The 20,163-nt window shown below is 42.8% G+C and overlaps 1 protein-coding gene across 1 annotated transcript in view; it reads right to left on the reverse strand.

The window, feature by feature from the left end:
- Positions 1-20,163, reverse strand: part of CERKL (CERK like autophagy regulator) — a 593,964-nt gene that overhangs the window by 358,899 nt on the left and 214,902 nt on the right. Inside the window, exon 5 of the mRNA XM_086956224.1 lies at positions 12,427-12,569. Within this exon, the coding sequence (XP_086812350.1) occupies positions 12,427-12,569 (143 nt within the window). The remainder of the gene's footprint in view (positions 1-12,426; positions 12,570-20,163) is intronic.

The following is a 20,163-nucleotide window of genomic DNA, read 5'->3' on the forward strand; positions in this document are numbered from 1 at the left end:
CTCGGCACCGCCACTTATTTATCAACACCGGCTCTCATGACAGTCTGCCACATGGTAGGGCTGTTTGTTGAATTTAGAGATGAGCGCAACAATTGTTGTTTATTAATTCAATGTACATTTTAAATGCTTCATACCTGCCACCTAAGCCATTCTTATAGCTTTGGAGGCTAAAAAAATATGAATTGTCAAACGTTTAGGAATCTGATGGTTAGAAGTTGTTTTGATAATGTCATTGGTAGCAATGTCCGGGGCAATGGGTGGTGAAAACTACAGTGGCCTCCTGGCGAGGGCGCTACCACTTATGTTTTTTTACAAATTAAGCACTGGGGCTCTCTCTTCTCTAGTGCTGAAAAAAGGAATAGATTATTTGTCACTCACTGAGATAGGATTGCAGTCCCTCTCCTCTGCACAATGAGTTGAGCAAAGTGTTTGCTCCTCACTGAGACCAGGCACCTCTATCCTCTTACTCACTGACACAGAACAGCCATCAGCGGCTGGGCAGCTAGTCTTAGTCAATGAAACATGATGCCAGCCCTCCTTACTTAGTGATACAGACGTCATCCCTTTGCAATCTCTGAGACTGAGCAGCTCTCCTCTCAGTCACAGAGAGGCGGGGGGCATCCAGTTATCTCTTCGTACTCACTAAGAACAATGTAACCCTCAGTTTTGATTGAGAAGGGGCATTATCTCCACGTGCTCACTGTGGCGCCAGCCCTTCTCAGTCACCGAGAGGAGGGTTGTCCCCTCTTCCTCCCTGTGAGCTCATTGGCCAGAGGCAGAGCAGCCCACAGCGTCCCCGCTCGTCACTCAGGGCATCCAGCCATCCCTTCCACCGATGACACCAGCCGCTCATCTCTTGATGCACACGGCCCTCCTGCGAGGGGAGATGCTCCTCCTCCGGGCAAACATGGAGTAGTAGTTTCAGACAGGGGCTCTGTCTTTCTATGATGCCCCCTCCTCCGCGCAGGCGCAGTATTTCAGAGTTTGCTTCCGCACTGTAATCGGGTGCAGTGTCATGGTGTGCTGCAGCCTAAACCAGGACATCACGCCTGCATAATTCGGGCCCTGCTGCATGCTTCCCAAGTGCATGGGATTGCACCAGTGCTCGGATCCATGTGCCTCCTGTATTACTTGTAAAATATGAGGTGGGTGGAATTACGGAGAGAAGGAAGAGGGCAGATATCACTACAGTAGAATGTTCATGAGGGAGTTGAGATGAGTGGGAGGGGGTGTATTCTGGTCAATATGATTAGAGGGTTGTGAGTCTCATATCTTCCCAGCACCCACCAAGGTGCCCCCAATTAGAAAACGTGATACAAGTGTGGGACGAGGATGGTTTAAGGGGCATTGGAAGCATAGAGGGTTGTGGGAAGGGGGGTTCAGAGGCACCGGGGGAGGAAAAATGATGTTATGAAAAATAAACAACAATTTATAAGACTTTATAGTACATCGAAGCACTAAGCACTGCGAAAATATTGCCATGGTTTTAACATCAGCTTTGAGTAGCATTAGACTCCTTTCAGCAAGATATTGCCACCCGGGTGCCGCTTAGAAGGCAGAAGCAGGTGGTGGCATCCCTGCCTTTGCCAGTGGCCAAACAAACCTCGACCCATAAGCCATGTTATGCACAAACACCAGCAGACAAAGAGGGGATCACAGAAATGACCTTAGCGATACAACGGGCATGCAGGAGAGGTTTCCCCTCTTGTTGGGAGTGGGCCGGTGGGGGAGTTAATTGTGCCCTCAGAGAAGGTAACCCTTCGGATTGACCTGGTGCCATGAAGCCCTCACACGGCCTGGTAAAGCGCAATAAATCCCCTGGGACTGCCACAGGATGTCTCTCCTGTTCTGCCTGTAGGCCCAGAATTCTGCACAGCTAGGAAGTCTCTAAAAGGTGCTGTTTCCACAAAGCAGCCATTCAGAGATTTCATTAATTCAGAACAGTTACCACCAGTGGATGTGGAAATGGCAGGGCGGCAGAAGGGTCTAGACTAGTATGGAATTAATGCCTCTGCCCAAAACTGAACAAGGCCTTTGTTACCTTCATCACTTTCCGGTTACAAGCTTCGATAGCAGTCAGATAGCTCAGGGGGATAGGTGTTTGCAGCAGAGTTGTGCAGATCAGAGATTTCATGCCAGTAAGATGGCATGGTGGGTTAAAGAACCTGTTTTACAAAATGTGTCCGTGCTTGTGAGGAGGTAGTGGTGCACCTGTTGAGGGAGAGAGAGTGTGTGTTTGCATATGTGTGTGTGTGAATAAGCACTTCCAAGATTTAGTGGGACTAGAGTTTTTATCCACAAATCATTGTTTTCAGCTGTGTTCTAATGGAATCAAAGCAACACTACACCCCCCATAATGCATAGTGTGATCACATAAAAGTACAGAACTGGAAAGAGTGTCCATAATGACCAGCAAGACGGTTGTCACCCTAAGAAGGATGTGCTTCAGTCTCCAGTGCCACGGGCGAGTGGAAACACACACTGTGCTGGTGGAGAAGTAGAAGAAGTACAAGTCTCCATAGAAGAGAAGTAGAGGGGATGTGAAAGGAGCGAGTGAGGCACGGAGGACCGAAGGTGCGCGTGAGATAGGGAAGAGGGGCATGTGCAGGTGAGAGGTGCTGGAAGCCAGAGGACATCGGCACTCTGAAAAGCAATACAGTAAAGAAAAGACAGCATATGGAAGACACCGAGCGGCTAGTGTTGAATGGCCACGCGGGGAGAAGGAATGAACACATGAGGCAGAAGTAGAGGTTAGAAAAGGAATCTAAGTGGAGCGAGGGAAGGAATAACTGTGCTTGTGGGAGAGACGTCGAGTTTAGAAGGTAATGTAGCTGGGGAGAGGATTCCGCGTGCTGGAAAGAAGTACATGGGAGACAAGGTATGCGCACCTGAGAGAGTAGAAGAGCGAAGAGGAGGGATGTGCGGAGAGGAGAGACCATGAACATGCATGCGCGATAGACGCGTGGAGAGGAGGCGAATTAGAGCGGAAGGGGAAGAAATGTGACGAGAGGAAGGGAGTGCGCACCGAAGCGGAGAGCGGAGGGCCCCGGAGAAGGGGAGAGGAGGGACAGGGAGATTGAGAGGGAGGGAGTTTTGTGTAGAAAGTAAGTCGCAGTCAAATATTTTGCATTTACGGCTTACATAAAAGGCCCAATAAAGGTCCAGCGAGATGCATGATGTCATCAGGCCGCCCACAGAAATGGAGGGGTTTCCGAGCAAGATGGCACTCGTAGGAAAGAACGAGTCAAGAAACACATCACAGCTCTTCCACCCCGGCCCCGCCTCGGCAGCTCAGCAGCTAATCTTCCTGGGAACCGGCCGATGCTCGCTCGTCTCTCGGGAGAGCCGCCGCGGCCTTGTAATGCGGCCCAAAGATACCCCGCGCGCGCTTTACAATGGCGCGTTGGTCCGCATTTCTTCCCACGCAGGCCACGCTCCGTTCACGCATTTTCTCCGTCCACACACTAGCGATTTCGAAGGCTCTGCAGTCTGCACCCCCAGTCTCGGGCCCGTTTAGATTCACTTCAAGTTAAAAGGAGGAGAAACAAAAACACGACAGTAGCACTTCTCACTCAGCGAAAATACTAGCGACATACCCAGAGTGAGAAAACACACACCTCCAAACAAAACACTAAAGGAATGGGGTGTCACGTGTTCGCAAACGCGCTTCTGCCCCTTATCAGCTACGAAGTTCTTTAAAATGAAACTACAAAACTAGTCAGGTCCCGGGCCGGCAGCCAATCACAGCGCGGCCCGGGGAATGACGTCACGGGGGTGTCCCGGGCCGGCAGCCAATCACAGCGCGGCCCGGGACAAAGGGGCGGGACTTAAAAAAAGCCCGAGAAAGGCCCCCGAATCGCGTTTTTCCGAGAAAGCGTGATTGACAGCCTCTGTCTCCCAATGGCTAGCCTCCATTTATGGAGCTAGCCAATGGGAAACAGAGGCGGTCCGAACATCCATACTGTTGACAAAAGTTTTCGATCTGGGAGGGGCACTGCGTGCCCTCGCCAGGTCGAAACCTAAAAAGGTGCAGTGACACAATCAAGTCATTTCGTAGGAGCATGTATGAAATGATGACCGAGGTGCACAGATGCAACTACAAGCAAGCGCACATATACGTCATCAAGTAAAGGTGCACATGACTCCACGCATGCACGGTCTGCTATATGACACACGTGCCTTTTTTTAAACTTACTGATCCGAATATAAGTAAATAAAAGCTCATACTTCAGGAATTTGAAAGTACTTTTTAAGGTGGAGGGGTTAGCAGTCTTTTACGGCCTGCCAGTCAAAAAAAGTGAAAGAAGAAAAACTCCACAGTGGGCTGTGGCGGTAAAATAAAAATAAAGCTGGATGGAGGGAGCAGAGGAAAAGCATCACATGTGGCAGTTAACTACACGGAGCACAGGGGAGACCTGGAAAACAAATGCACTTAATTGATTGATTAACCGAAAATAAAAAAGTCGTTTAAAAAAATGAGTAGTGGAAGGATATGTAAGGCAGTCAAAATGATGATAAAGATGCTTAGCACGAGAGGAGAGGCAAACAAAAGAAGACTAAGGCAAGCCATCACACAGGAGGCAAGCAAATGAGTGTGGTCATATAGCCAACCAATGGCAAGCAAAGGGGGAGGAGCGTAAGTCCATTGTAAGTTTTGGTAAGCCAACCAGACAGTGCAAGGTGAGACTTAAATAGCATTATGAGGGAGCAAGTTAGCCACAGCACCAGGTGACGCGGACTACTGGACCTGCCCTTTAAAGTTACATTATTTTCAAAGAAAATATGACTATCTTTAAAAAGAGGTGGTTCTTGTCAATGTCAATGTATACGAAACATCACTATACTGTGTATATATGTAATTGACATAAACAAAATAATGATTTGTGACATATATACATAAAAATAAATTTGTAACATATATACAAAAAATAAATATAGTGATGCTTCTTATACATTGACAGCGTATCAATGATCAATATGTTACATATTAATAATTATGATGAGAGAAACACAAAAGTAAGAGAAACACAGTAGGCCTAGACAATTCTTAGAGCAAATTCACACATTTCTATTCACACCTTACATCACAAACCACAAGGTTTTTTTCTCATAATAATGTTGAGAAATTGTATATAAGGTCCCTGCAAGAACGTTTCAAGACGAGTAATGCTTCAGCATTCCAGAAAGAACACATATCCCACAACTGCCACTTGTGTCAAGTCGTACATCGGCACTTGCTGACACCCGCTATCTGCTTCTCGAAAGAACACTGACATGGCAAACTAAGACTGGCCTTGCTCCTGTGAGCAGGCAGAAGTCTGGGAAAACATTGAATTGGGAACATGTATGATGTAGACCATTTTGGGAAGCTTCTAAGTTCGGAAAGATTTTGGTGCTGATGCAGACATTAGCTAGGGCTAGAAAAGAGGGAATTCCAATTTATATTTCACTCAAAGATTTCCTTGCCTTTATTTTCCTTACCATAAAGTTTCTATCTGTAATTACTCTTATTTAGACTCTGCACTAAAAGAGGGCTCTAATATAGTAATAAAGCCTTTTAAAATATTAATGTAAACTTCTTGGGTGTGTACATCTCACTTCGAAATAAATGCATTCCTGGCAGTCTTTGGGTAACAAGGGTTAGGGCTAGGGTTAGACTTTTAATTGGAAGTAGCGATTAGGGCTCCTGGTGTGATTGGTTGCTGGACTGGTTGTGGGACTAAGAGTAGGGTTAGGCTTTCTATTGGAAGCAGGGACAAGGGCTTCCTGTGCCATTGGTTGCTTGGACTTGGGATGTGACTGCTGGTTGGGCGAGGGGCCTCTATTGCACGCAAAAATTAGGGTTTTTGAACTGAGTGGGTGCTTGGACTAGGGCTAAGATTGGCTGTAAGGTCCTGGTCTCCTATTGGTTCTAGATTTTTTAGGGCTAGTGTTGTGATTGGATAGTGTTAGGGCTAGGGTTCCCATTGGCTGACGGGGCCACCTGATTACTAAGGCTATAAAAGGCCAGGCTTAGGGCATCTCAGCCTGGGCGTCAAGTCTAAGGGCGGCGAGGACAAGGGCAGTTGCCTGTTTGAGCCTATTCGAGACTGACCAGGGCCAGAAATGCTGACCAATATACATACCTCCATTATGCATCTATATACTTTCAATGTACTTATGGATCTATATATTTATCACTTTTTTCTAATTTAGCTTTTCCAATGCACTTCCCTATTTCTCAGCCTATACTTCTCTCAATATATCCTCTACACCGACTCTCTCCTTGCGGTCTTCCAACTTTCGCATAAAGTCTCCAAACCCACTCATATAAAGGGCCACTCACTAGATGCAATCTTTTCGAACCTGGATACTCTGGTTGGGGAAAACCCCATACCGGTCCCCTGGTCGGACCACTTTCTCATACCATTTACATGGTCCCCACCAGGCAAAACTTTAAGGAGAGCCCCCCCTCCTCGTGAAATCCAGCACCCTTCTACAGCGCCTCAAAAACATCGGAATCCAAGGAAAAGCACTGGAATGGATCACCTTGTTCCTCTCCGGAAGAACCCAGAGAGTCCGCCTTCCACCATTCAAGTCAGAGGCTACTGAAGTCATCTGCGGCGTACCTCAAGGGTCCTCACTCAGTCCCACCCTCTTCAACGTTTACATGAGCCCCCTCGCGACCATCGCACGCCAACATAACCTCAACATCATCTCCTACGCCGACGACACTCAACTGATCCTATCACTCACCAGAGACCCTAACACGGCTAAAACCAACCTACACGAAGGAATGAAAGAAGTAGCCGAATGGATGAAGCACAGCCGTCTGAAACTGAACTCAGACAAAACAGAAGTCCTCATCTTAGGTACCTCCCCCTCCGCCTGGGACGACTCTTGGTGGCCAGAGGCCCTTGGAAAAGCACCCATCCCGACGGACCACGCACGGAACCTGGGCGTCATCCTGGATTCCTCACTCTCGATGAACAGACAAGTCAACTCCGTTTCTTCATCTTGCTTCAACATTCTTCGCATGCTCAAAAAATCATTTCGCTGGATCCCTACCGAAACTAGAAAAACTGTCACCCACGCTCTGGTCACGAGCCGACTGGACTACGGAAACACCCTCTACGCCGGCATCACCGCAAAACTCCAGAAAAAACTTCAACGCATCCAGAACGCCTCAGCCAGGCTCATATTAGACATTCCGCGTAAAGAAGACATCTTTGATCACCTGAAAAACCTACACTGGCTCCCCGTCAATAAGAGGATCACTTTCCGGCTCCTAACCCACGCACACAAAGCACTCTACGAACTCGGACCCGAATGCCTCAACACACGACTATCCTTCTACACCCCCTCCCGCCAGCTACGATCCTCCAACCAAGCCCTTGCCACTGTACCTCGCATCAACAAAACCACCATGGGAGGTAGATCCTTCTCCTACCTAGCAGCTAAAACTTGGAACTCACTTCCCACACACCTTCGCCTTACTCAGAACCACCTAGCATTCAGAAAGCAACTCAAAACGTGGATATTCGACAAGTAACTCCCCACCCTTCTTCAAGCGCCTTGAGACCCTCTGGGTATGTAGCGCGCTATACAAATCTTTTGACTTTGACTTTGACTTTGACTTTGACCTGTCATCTGAACAATGGGCTACTACTCTGAAAGCATCCAAACCTTCACCTTCGGCAGATATAGCTTTAGCCAATGAAAATTTGAACCGCTGGATTACAAATTCCCTGGATACCCACATTCCTGAAAAAGACATAATAGTCCCAAAAAGACATAAAACCCCAAAAAGCTGCGGTACACGGATGCTCTTCGAGTTTTAAAACAGAACTGTAAAAAATTGGAGAGAGCTTGGAGGAAATGTTTTTCCCCAGACTCAAAAGAAAAATACAGAAAAAACATCAACCTCTACAAAGCCAATATTAGAACCACACAGGCTAGCTTCTATGAGGGAAAAATCTTAGGTGCATCCAACTCTACGCGCAAGATCTTTAAGGTTGTGAAAACCCTCTTAAAACCTCCCCCTAATCCCGCCCACCCCGACATATCAGGAGCCCAGTGTGACAAACTGGCCGAATTCTTTTTCACTAAAATCAACACAATTTTTTCCTCTTTTCCCCCCGTAAATAAAGACATCACACTCCCTCCCCCTGGTAATAGGCAGCCCGGCCTTGATTACATCCCGCCCTTGGAATTGCCAGAGTTAGAAAAACTGTTTTCCAAAGTTAAAAGTGGTTCTCCCAAAGACCCCGCTCCCATACGAAGGCTCACACAGGTGGCAGATGTAGTCTTTCCGGTAATTTTAGAGTTAGTCAACACCTCACTCGCATCAGGAGTGGTTCCCCCAGCCTGGAAGGAAGCCATGGTGAAGGCCCTGCTAAAGAAACCCTCCCTGGACCCGTCTGATCTAGGAAACTACCGGCCCATATCTCTTCTGCTCGGGATAAGTAAAATTACTCAAAAATACTTCAACACAATTCTTTCCTCCTTTCTAGAGACCCACAATCTTCTCCACCACACACAGACGGGTTTCCGCCCACTTCAGGGAACAGAAACAGCCCTGATCTCGGTAGTAGAGGAAACCAGAAAGATAATTGACTCGGGTGGTACAGCGGTAGTCCTGCTTCTCCATCTCAGCGCGGCTTTTGATACCGTTAACCACCACATTCTAATCCAGAGGCTGAGCAACCAGGTATCTCTGGCACCGCACGAGCTTGGCTCCAGTCGTTTCTTGACAATAGATCATTCCAAGTGATCCACAATGAAGTAACCTCCAAAAAAAACAACCTTCACTGTGGAGTACCTCAGGGCTCCTCCTTAAGCCCTACTCTTTTCAATGTTTATACCCACACGCTTGCCGAAGCAGTTCTCCCCTTTGGAGTCCACATCATTACCTATGCTGATGACACTCAGCTGGTGATTGGATTCAACAAAAAGGACAGTAACCCCCAAGGCCTACACTCCTGTCTTCAAGAGATAGCTTCCTGGATGAGGGACTCCTTTCTGAAACTAAATGGCGATAAGAGCGAGATTATGGTCTTGGGAAATCGTTCCCCACTTGACATGAGAGAAAACTGGCCCACTGTCCTGGGCCCGGCCCCCATCCCCAAAACCCAGGTAAAGAGTCTGGGCGTTTGGCTGGACCAGGACCTCTCCTTCAAGGCTCAGGCTCGGAAGACTGCTGCTACTTGCTACGGTCTCCTCCAAATCTCTCACAAAATCCTCCCAATCCTGCCCTTAGGGGCTAGAAAGATAATGATACAGGCGCCTCGTTTTGTCCAGGCTGGACTGCGCAAACACGCTTTATCTGGGAACCCCGATAGCCACTATCTCTAAGCTTCAGACCGTCCAGAATCGGGCTGAGAGATTGCTGCTTAACATACCTAAAATTCAATCTGCCAGACCAGCGCTGAAATCCCTCCATTGGCTTCCCATTGAGGAAAGAATCAAATTTAAATCACTATGTTTCGCCCATAAAACATTCCACAACTTAGGCCCCCCCCCCATCCGCAAGAACGCCATCCAGCGCTATCAGCCCAACAGAGCCCTCCGATCCAAAGCTCTTAACCTGGCATCCATTCCTAAAATCAAAAAAGCAAGAAGTGGAGGCCGGCAATTCTCCCTGCACATTGCCAAACTCTGGAACTCCCTCCCACCCCACCTTCGAGCAGAATCCAACCATCTCTCCTTCCGCAGATCCCTAAAGACACTCCTGTTCCTTTAACCACATCGCTGCTTGAGAGATTCCTCTGCTGTGCTGGACAGCAATAAAAACGGGTGTGGTCATGACGAGCTCAGCTCGTCATGAGCACAGGAGCACTGTACTGCATGACGAGCTGAGCTCGTCATGAGCATGGAAGGGGTTAAAGCGCTCTGGACCTCTGCCTACCTTCAGCGCAGGGATGCCTCCGGGTAGCCATGCGCTATATAAATACCACTCAATTTCAATTTCAATTTAACTCCAAACCCCATACCACTACTATGATCCCCCCAAAAAACCTTTAGAGACTCTCTCCTACTCTACCCCTCCTTGCATCATCTTACACCTCTTTTACTATAACGATCCCCCAAATCAAACCTTTCTAAACTCTTCTCTCTTTTCTACCCCTCCCCAACCCTTCTCAACCCAAATAACTGACTAACATATCCACCACTAAAATTACTTTCATGTTTCACCATACTAATCCCGATGGGTTCCAGAGTAGCGTGCTACTCGCCAGAAAAGCGCTTCAACATCCATCGGGTAACAAGTGCTATATGAATGCAAACCTTTCTTCCCCTTTTATCCCTCCGCTATCCTGCTCACTTCAAATAACTGACTAATATCCACCACTGAAATTACTTTCATATTTCACCATATTAATTCACCACTAATCCTGTATGGGCTTCCTAAATAGCATGTTTCAACACCCCAACAGGAGTAACAAGCGCTATATAAATACAAACCTTTGTTTTCCTCCTCTATCCTTCTGCTATCATTCCAAATCCAAATAACTGACTAAACTATCCACCACTTAAAATTTACTTGCACGTTTCACTATACTAATTTAACACTAATCCTCTTTGGGTCCCGGAGTAGCGGACTACCTGCCGAAAAAGCACTTTGACGCCTCATCAGGGGTAGTAAGCACTATATAAATGCAAATACAATACAATCATCTCGAGGTAAGAGACGAGAGATACATGCCTTTCATGTCTTTCAAATATAAGCAGGTAAATTGGTTTAGACCTGTACTTTCACTATTGGCAAAGAATTCTACTGGGCCATATTTACAGGCAGACCTGTAAAATCCCACCAGTCCCAACCGGCAAATCTGCAATTTTCCAAGCACTGGTCTAAGGGACTACTGCCAAATTTGTGGTACACAATTTATTGACCTCAGAAGGACAGTTGTGGGACGGAGCAATGCAGGGAAATACTTTGCACAGCTTTACAACACATTTTTTACCGTACGTGAGTTTAGAACGCATATGCTTTTACAACACATGCCATTACCAGGCATTGCTTATATATATTTTTATATATATACATATATATATATATATATATATATATATATATATATATATATATATATATATACATATTAAAATATTTATTTGTGGGTGGAGACCCCTACACACCCCCACAACTTACCTTCAATGGGTGGTAAAAGCATGCGTTGTAAAGGCATATATGTGGTAAAAACATGGATAGTAAAAATGTGTGGCAAAGGCACAACGTGATAAAACCCTAGCTGTTAAGGCTGTGTCCTGTAAGGATGGGAAGCTAAGTCTGCCTTGCCAGAATTCAAAATGATCACCTTCACCTTGAGATCAATGTCTATGGCAGTGGCAAGCATTAACTCACTGGGCCATTTTGAGCTCACTGAGCCATTTGAACTACTGTGTTGGGCTTTGCAGGCACGCTGAAGAGTATGGGGCCATGCTTTCTGCTGTTTACCAAGAAGTTGAACAGCACAGTGTGTGTAAGCAGGGATGGGTACAACATCAGGGGAGGATGTAACTTCCAGGCATCCGTGGAATAGGTTTGGGAGGGTGCTCTTAACTTCTCCAGCCTGAGTGAGCTCTACACAGACAAAGGAGAGAGCAAAACCCATCAGTCCCCATCTGTGTGCGACTGCATAATACAATAATCCTGAAAAGGAAATTTAGAAATAAGGAAGAGGCATAAATGAACTCATGGAAAACATGGATAATAAATCTGTTCATACATCCAGACTGATATTTGGTGTAGGTCTGCCATTCACATAGTAAATATATTGAATTGGTTCTCGGCTAACAAGACTTGACAAATACCCATAGTGAAGACGTTTGATTCCGGGTAAACATGATGAGGGAGAATTTATTTCTGTCCATTTTTACTAACCAATCTGATGAAATTATTTGGTACTGCTCATGAATGAAGCATTGATATGGTCACTGCAAGTAAAAGTAAATAAACTCATACCAATGAAAGGTATATTTAAAGTATAACTGGCCTGAGATTGTGGCATTAACCTCAGTTTGTCAGTAAAAGGTTATGTATTCATAATCTTAATAAGCATTTCATAGAAATATATTTTAGCAAACCAAGTGTGATGTAGCAAGTAAAAGCCAAGCAACCAGCATACAGAGAGCTTGCTTTCTCTTTACTTACATGTGGTCTATATGCAAAATCTATTTTGTATTGTTCTATTTAGGGCCTTGAAAGTTTTGTTCTAAAAGATGATTGGTTCCAGCCACAGATCACAGACTTGAATAAAAAACGAATCACTATCTCATAGTACTTGAAAATTGTTCTATTTTGTACACATTATCTGAACCAGACTATTTAATGACTATTCCAACTGTTGACATCGTTTCTAGCAGCTAGAACTACAGCGTACAAAGTACAAGGAAGAATTGGTCGGCTGCATGGCCAAGCAAACCAGGATAGTCTCTTCTCACCTGCTGGGATTACACCAAGAGGAAGTGATGCTCGGACAGGTGTGAAATCAGAACCAGTACTCCTCCCTGCATCCATTTGGGCTCTGAGAAGTAGACCATGGGCCACCTCGTTGGTGAATCCATCCCCACCAACACAAACCAATCTGAAACATAACAAGATTTTAACCTTAATTTTTAGACCTAACCACGTTTATAAGGTTTTAACTAAACACTACTCATCATGTAGATAGTAAAACATGGATTAACTGCACAGAGGTCACACAATATTAGACAACGGCTGGCAACTAGGGAACGGCATGAGTACCCAGTTGGTAAATTGATGCCTTCCCTCTTTTGTTTCTTTTGATAAATTACTTAACATTCTGTTCTCTTTTGCCCCATACCCCAATTCACAGACAGGTTTTCACCCCTGATTGAAATTTCACTTGTGAAAACTGGTTTGAATCAGCCAAATACCAAACCTGATTTTCAAATTCAATTGACAAGTCTATAATAATTTAGGCCAGGTCTTTAATCAAACCTTAAGTTTGTTTTATGATAGATACACCAGCCACATCTTTGTCCTTTTTCTTACATAATATCAATTGCAACAATGTTCAAAATATAGTTTCTAAAATGGATTAGGAAATTCATAAACAATAAAAGGGAACTATGAGTAATTACGTTCATAATATTGCTTGAGAGCTGCTACATTACATGGAGCAGGTCTACTAGAAATACATGCATACCATACTAAGTCAATCCTCGTGTCCAAACCCAGCATAACATAATCAGTGTGACAGGCACCTATTTAAAAAAAAACAACTACAATATATAAAAAAATCCCTAAGTACATTAGAGACAAACCCCTCACAATCATATATACATTGACATAATCAACTCCCCTACTTCATACCTGCACTGACCATATTTCACATAATAGCACACTCACAATCATCCATCTATCAAAACAACATCATATGTGGCCGCAGAAACACAATTACTTGTACATACAAATGGCAGTATATGAAGACACACTCATTATCACATAACCACATTCATTAGGCCATACCCAGTGACATACATCAATTAATCCGCAATCAAATGACCGCCATAAAAAAAAAAACATACCAGGAAGTATGTTTGGTCTTGTCGGCGTTTATTTTACACCCTTTACTCACTGGCCTTAATTAACAAAAACAATAATCTCAAACACTGCTAGAGATTTTTCCAAAAAAAGCTGCTTGTGGAGGGTGTTTAATATAACTCCCACATGCAAAGGGGAACATTTGAACCTTGTACACCCATCATTCCCAAAGACATTCCTAATATGTGCTACCCCTTCACTTTGCCTAATTTTGGGGAGATATGACCCCTCTCCAAATCCACTTGCCTAAACAAAAAAAAGGGAGGGGTGCCTGCTTGGCACCTGCTTCTGCATCTTGTTCACAATTGTGAACTTAGTTCACAGGGCAACCAAGGAGAAGCAGATCAACTTGCAACCCCTCATATGCCCTGTTCCTAGTTGTGAATACAAGAAAGGAGCATGTCACCTTCCACCCACTGCTACATTTTGTGAGAATAGGGTGTCAGAGTGGGTGCAGGCTGACACACTCCCTCGTGACCTGGAGATGTGTGCAGGTCAGCTGTCACCCAGAATTCCAATCATAAAGGCGAGTAAAAAATGATTTCAGGATCGTACTTCTAACGTTTCAACCTCTTGACCACTATGCACACAATTTGGCATGCTTTAAGATGTTAAGTTACACATGTTTATTCGAAATTTGATGCAGAATGGTCAAGGGGTGATAAAGTTTGTAAATTCATATAGATATAGCTAAACGTGATGGGGGTAAGCCAGGAAAAAGCCTGGCACTTCACCTCCCAAATCCCTAGCTACCACTAGGGAGATTGTAGTCTTGATCAATACAATTAGATGCAATTTGGAGGTGATGGGATACTAACAAGAATTTCTTTTCATAAACATCCAATACTTTATTATAAATCATAGTCCATGGATTTCTTACAAAGCGCAAAGAAAAAATGTGAATCCATGTATCTTCACAATGTCTATTCTTCGCAAATTGCCATCAAATAATCTTCACCGCCAACTGGCATGTGTTTCGCCGACACCCTACTTTTTCAAGGTTGGCATAGAAATATACACAGTTTTGATGTATTAAAAAACTATAAATGATTCAAAACATTTAAAGTTTCATTATACATAATATAATTCAATGCATTGATTCACATATCAATCATATATATACTCATATCTCAAATTACATTACATAGACAAATTATTTCACGTTATAAAAAAATATACGTCCCAAGGCCCATGTTATGAAATTACCAGAATTATCATGAAGAATGTACATCCCAAGACCCACACAGAACCAACATTACAAAACAACTTGTGTACAGACAACAATGAAAACCCATATAAAATATGAAAAGTAAAAATATAAGGGCAAACAGTGGAAAGTCATCAATAGACACTGATACTTTATAATACATGAAATAATTATACTCTCATTGACAATTTTACCATTCATTAGCTATTAACAGACAATCTCAAGTACTTTAATAATTACATAGTTTGAACTATATAACCTTAAACCTATGTACAAATAGTTTAGTCAAGTAAGAATTGAAATTAATCAGGAGAGAAGAAGAAATAAAAAGACAATAAACTCATCCAGAAATAATCAGAAGACAATAGACACAACATTGCTACATTAAATAAATATCTAAACTCCCCAATGTAATCATATACAATTTCATGAATAACTGAACATCACTGCACAAAAAAAACAATTATCTACTCACAAAACTTATCGGCTCAAAATAGGCAGTGCATAGCCTTATTTCTGCCAATCACGATATTTAATTAGCGAAATCCACTTAAATCTACAAAGTGTATATAATATATGGTAATCAATACAAACTCCCAAATTACTACACTCGCGAGCAAAAAAACAGTCTAGCATTCATCTCACCTAAATCTTCTGTTCAAGTTATAATCCTCCACTTTTAACTCTTAGAACGTTTTGTGTTGCCTCTTTGTATTAATCTATATCATTAAAAACAAATTTCTAAACTCATATATAAAAGTGTATATTTATTAGAATATCTTAAACCAATAAAGTACTCACCTAACTAAACAATAAGCTCAAATATTAACCTCCAAAATCACATATCTGTGATTTACACATTAAAAGGTCTTGCAACGAGACAGCCTTTTAGCTTCTAGCATCAACTAAACAATGCTGTTGTTACCATGACTATTTACACTCTCATGTCCCCGCCAATTCTTCGTTTACATCTTAATTGACCGAGAATGCTGAAATGATCCACGGCACTGCTAGTAATAACCACAAAAGGTGCCTCCACATTGTTTGTGTCACATTCTCTAAAAGTTATGTTGTAAAGATGGAGAGTAGCCACAGAGGTAAGTCAAAGTAGATGTTTATTGGTAAGTTACAGGATGGCAGTTACAAGTAGATAAGATGGTAATGATCAATTCATGGCCCCACCAGGAGCTGCATCTTTGCTGCTCAGCCCACTCTCTCCAACTGTCATTCCTCCAGTCCACCAGGCACACCAACATTCCACACAGTCATCAGGCATTCCAACATTCCTAACACACACACATGCATACTGGCTGAGCAGCAGGAAATGTTAGTACAACACATCCTCTTCCTTTGAGAAATCAAAGAACTAAAAATAGAAACAAGCCTATATGAGGGTAACACAAATATGCAGAAGACTTGTTACAACATTGCATACAAATGAATATCCTTGGTGAAGAAAAGATGCATAATGAAAAAGAACAGTGGAGATGCAGAAAGCTAAGTGCATGTTGCAGAAGAACAGATGATGGAAGAATGAATGAAGATATAAAGCAAGGAAAAGAGTGCAAAAGAGAAACTACGAATATAACATAGCACATCCCCTTCCCTTGCAAAGATAAAGAAGGAAATACAGAAATTGGAAAATACAATTGGAAAATACAAGAGACTGCGAATATGAGACAAAAAGGAAAAAATATAAGCAATTCTCATGGAAAATGAGAACCGAAGGACAACAATTTTAAATTCATGTAAAGCATGGAAATACTGTGCAGAGTTTGGGGGGAAAGTTGACACCGAGGAGATGTTTGACCCAAACTAGTCACCCATTTCTACACACCACACACTAAAGGGGGCATAGTGTAAGACTTGAGGAATGAAGGACACCCGCAGAGTGTAAATTCCAGCCATTCTCACTGTTCTACACGCCACAACCATATAAGGGACACTAGGGAACCCATAATGCATTTAAATAAATGTGTATATAGTAATCAAGTATATGGTACACTGCCCATTGCACGCAAAAAATGTATAATGTATAGGGAACACTGCCCATTGCACACTAAAAATGTATGTATAGGGTACACAGCCCATCGCGTACTAAACATTTGAAGAATAGGGTACACTTCCTATTGCGCATGTATATAAAGGAAATAAGTGTCAAGGAAAAATAACCCACACCGCAAGGTAGAGCAAATATACTGGTTATGCAATTGTAAAAGGGTAACCAACCCACACTGCTAGGTAGAGCAAATATACAAGTAATGCAAGTGTAAAAGGGTAAACAACCCACACAGCTAGGCAATCAATCTACACAAACGTTAGGCACAAAAACTGTACAGGGTGAAATTAGTGTAAAGGGTGTGCACACTACCCACACTGAAAGATTAAAAACAAGTGTAGAGAGACCAGCTCCTATACGCAACTACCCTAAAGGAACATTTAAAGCTTAGTGCCCTAAAAAGGTCTAGATCGGCCAAATCAATAATGAATAAAGCTCAACCTAAATGCATACCACGTAGGCAAATACTCAATTAAAGTATGAGTAAAGGACAGTATAAGTATAATAACATAGTACGTATAACACATGACCTAATGTACAAAATAAAATAGACTGGAGTACACCTCCCCTTACACACCAAATGTCAAACACATTACAGTCTCAATTTAAATTCTTACTTAAGTTATTACAAGTACATTAAATGGTTGCAGATGACAATATATAGGAGAAAAGAAGGACAAACACCAGTGAGCGAAATGCTTAAAGTGGAGAGAGAGAAAACTGCACCATCTGGCAATTGACAGCAACAATGTCGATATTTTTAAATTATGGAAAGGTTGCCCAAAGAATTGTAGTACAAATTCAGCTGGTTCGTAGAGTTTCGGATCACAGACTGCCAACAACTGTCACATTTCAGGGTGCTGGGTTGATCGAGGGTACCACAAAAAGAGCACAACACACGAGCACTCACCTCGAATGAGCGCAAAGAGCCACAGAGCATAACCATGAAGCTGACAGCAATAAAACAAATGATTTGTTGGTGTTGGGTGAAGACAACGGTCAATATCACTTTCTTGACACGCAAAGAAGAGCAAACTTGGTTGGCATACATCGTATTGTGCCTGAAATTGCTGGACACGATGGAGAGCGCCAAACACAAAATGGCGGCACGCACCGGTGACGCTGCGCCGGATAGCTCCCGGCACCACTGTGCTGCTAAAAGTACCTAACATTGACTCTTTGCAATCCAGCAAATGTCACAGAGGATGCACAGCAGCTTTGCTGGAAACGGCAAAGAGGTAAGGCTGCACGCGCAGTGTCATCATACTTGAAATTTTCAAAGATGCAGGCACAAGGTGGGCGCCCGGTGCGATGACCAAAATAAGCGGTTGAACTGCCACATGTAGAGAGGACGGCTGGGGTCCAAAATTAAATCCCAAAATTGGGCTAACCTCCATATGTCCTTAATATCACAACTTCGGTACACACGTGAAGTCGAGAACCTTTGGCAAACAATACAACAAGAATAAAAAGTGCCGTACAGTGCAGCCTAGGCTCATCCAAAGCTCCGCTTTAACCACTCCTCACACAAAGTGCTCTCCACGAAGTACTTGACAAAATGTACATAGGCCAGTGCCTTCTGTTGATTACGGTTGATGAAAAAATTGCCAGAATTCATGCTCTCTACCACTGTATGTGCTGAATAAAGTTGTCTCTGAATGTCCAAACGTGTAGCTAGATTCTGCTGATAACAGTGGTCCATAGGCCCGCCAGTCCCTGCAGTCTTCTCTGATGCCAAGGTCACACCATGGAAAACAGGTGCAGTCTTTGACGTATACTGGTTAGCGCTGTATTCCTTCCTTTTGAAGCATAAATGCATAACCACAAGGAATGTAAAGCGCCCTGGGTATGCTGTCCAGATGGTGGAGGAAACTATTGGGACCTGCGAGGGTATTATTTTCCTTGGTTTTTAAAGTTGCTTTGCTTTGAGTAGTTTCTTGTATAAATACATTTCTGTAAAGATGGTGTAGGTTTCTTCATCTTCAGTAGTCTTGTGGCCAAAGCATGCAGGGTTTCTTCCAGATCATCGCCAATGTTGTAAAGATGGAGAGTAGTCACAGAGGTAAGTCAACGTAGATGTTTATTGGTAAGTTACAGGATGTTAGTTACAAGTAGATAAGATGGTAATGATCAATTCATGGCCCTTCCAGGAGCTGCAACTTTGCTGCTCAGCCCACTCTCTCTAACTGTGATTTCTCCAGTCCACCAGGCACACCAACATTCCACACAGTCATCAGGCATACCAACATTCCAAACACACACATATGCATACTGGCTGAGCAGCAGGAAATGTAATAACAACAGGTTAACTATAAGGTCATCTCACTCAAGAACCAAAATCAAAATTTCATTATCCCAAAGTCCTAATATGAATACTGTTGTCTTTTCTGAAATGCAACTTACTATGCAAAAGCCCAAACACCCAAAAATACTCACCAAAAAAGAAAATAAGAATAGTAAAAATACTTGTTATAAATAGTAAATCTCTTCTTAAAAATGAGATACCCAATCAGGGAAAGACTCAAACCCTTGACCTTATCCATTCCCACTGTATTGAACTACTGGTGTTATTCAGGCATTTGCCTATCTTTTAGTTTTGAAATTGCCCACATGATCTTCACATTTGTACAATAAACCAAATAATTGAGTTCATAAATTAAACCTTCCCAATCAAATTTACATAAGTTTGTGTGTCAAGTTCAATATGAAACCTTCAATATTAAAATATAAAAAAACATCTAATATTAGATGTTAATCATAAAAATTATTTTTCATAAAGACTCAGACCCTAAACTTTAGAATTAAATATTCTCATGGTCCCACACTATTCTCTCATGTGCTGACAATGCACAACAAATGTTCACCAATTTTAATCCAATTAATCTTCTAAATATCGAGTATGTTATTATATCAACATAAATGCTTTCAAACACCACAATGATAATTATGATGTAGCACAATAAGACCACCTCATATATCCTCAAACTTCACTAGTATCAAAAATACAAATAAATAAAAGGGGTCCTCATAGCAATGTGACCAGTTCACAATCAACTTCGCTTCTACAATTTTTAATGTATTAATCCAGCTAGTCTCTCTGCTTCTAACTTTCAAATTTATACTACCTGCTCAAAGATTAAATGAAGTGTGTTCAATGGCTAATAATCTTATTTCATAATGTAAAACAAAAGGCTATTTCACATCACAACTTCATTTTCCAAGTAGTCGATCCAATATATTGAAGACCACACACATATAGACAAACATATGTAAACTATTCAATGTATTGCAATTCATAAAAGATTAAAACTGGTAAGTTCTGCTCCGATAGATGTACTTAAACTC

Source organism: Lissotriton vulgaris, chromosome 2_1, assembly GCF_964263255.1.
Source record: "Lissotriton vulgaris chromosome 2_1, aLisVul1.2, whole genome shotgun sequence".
Classification (NCBI taxonomy): domain Eukaryota; kingdom Metazoa; phylum Chordata; class Amphibia; order Caudata; family Salamandridae; genus Lissotriton; species Lissotriton vulgaris.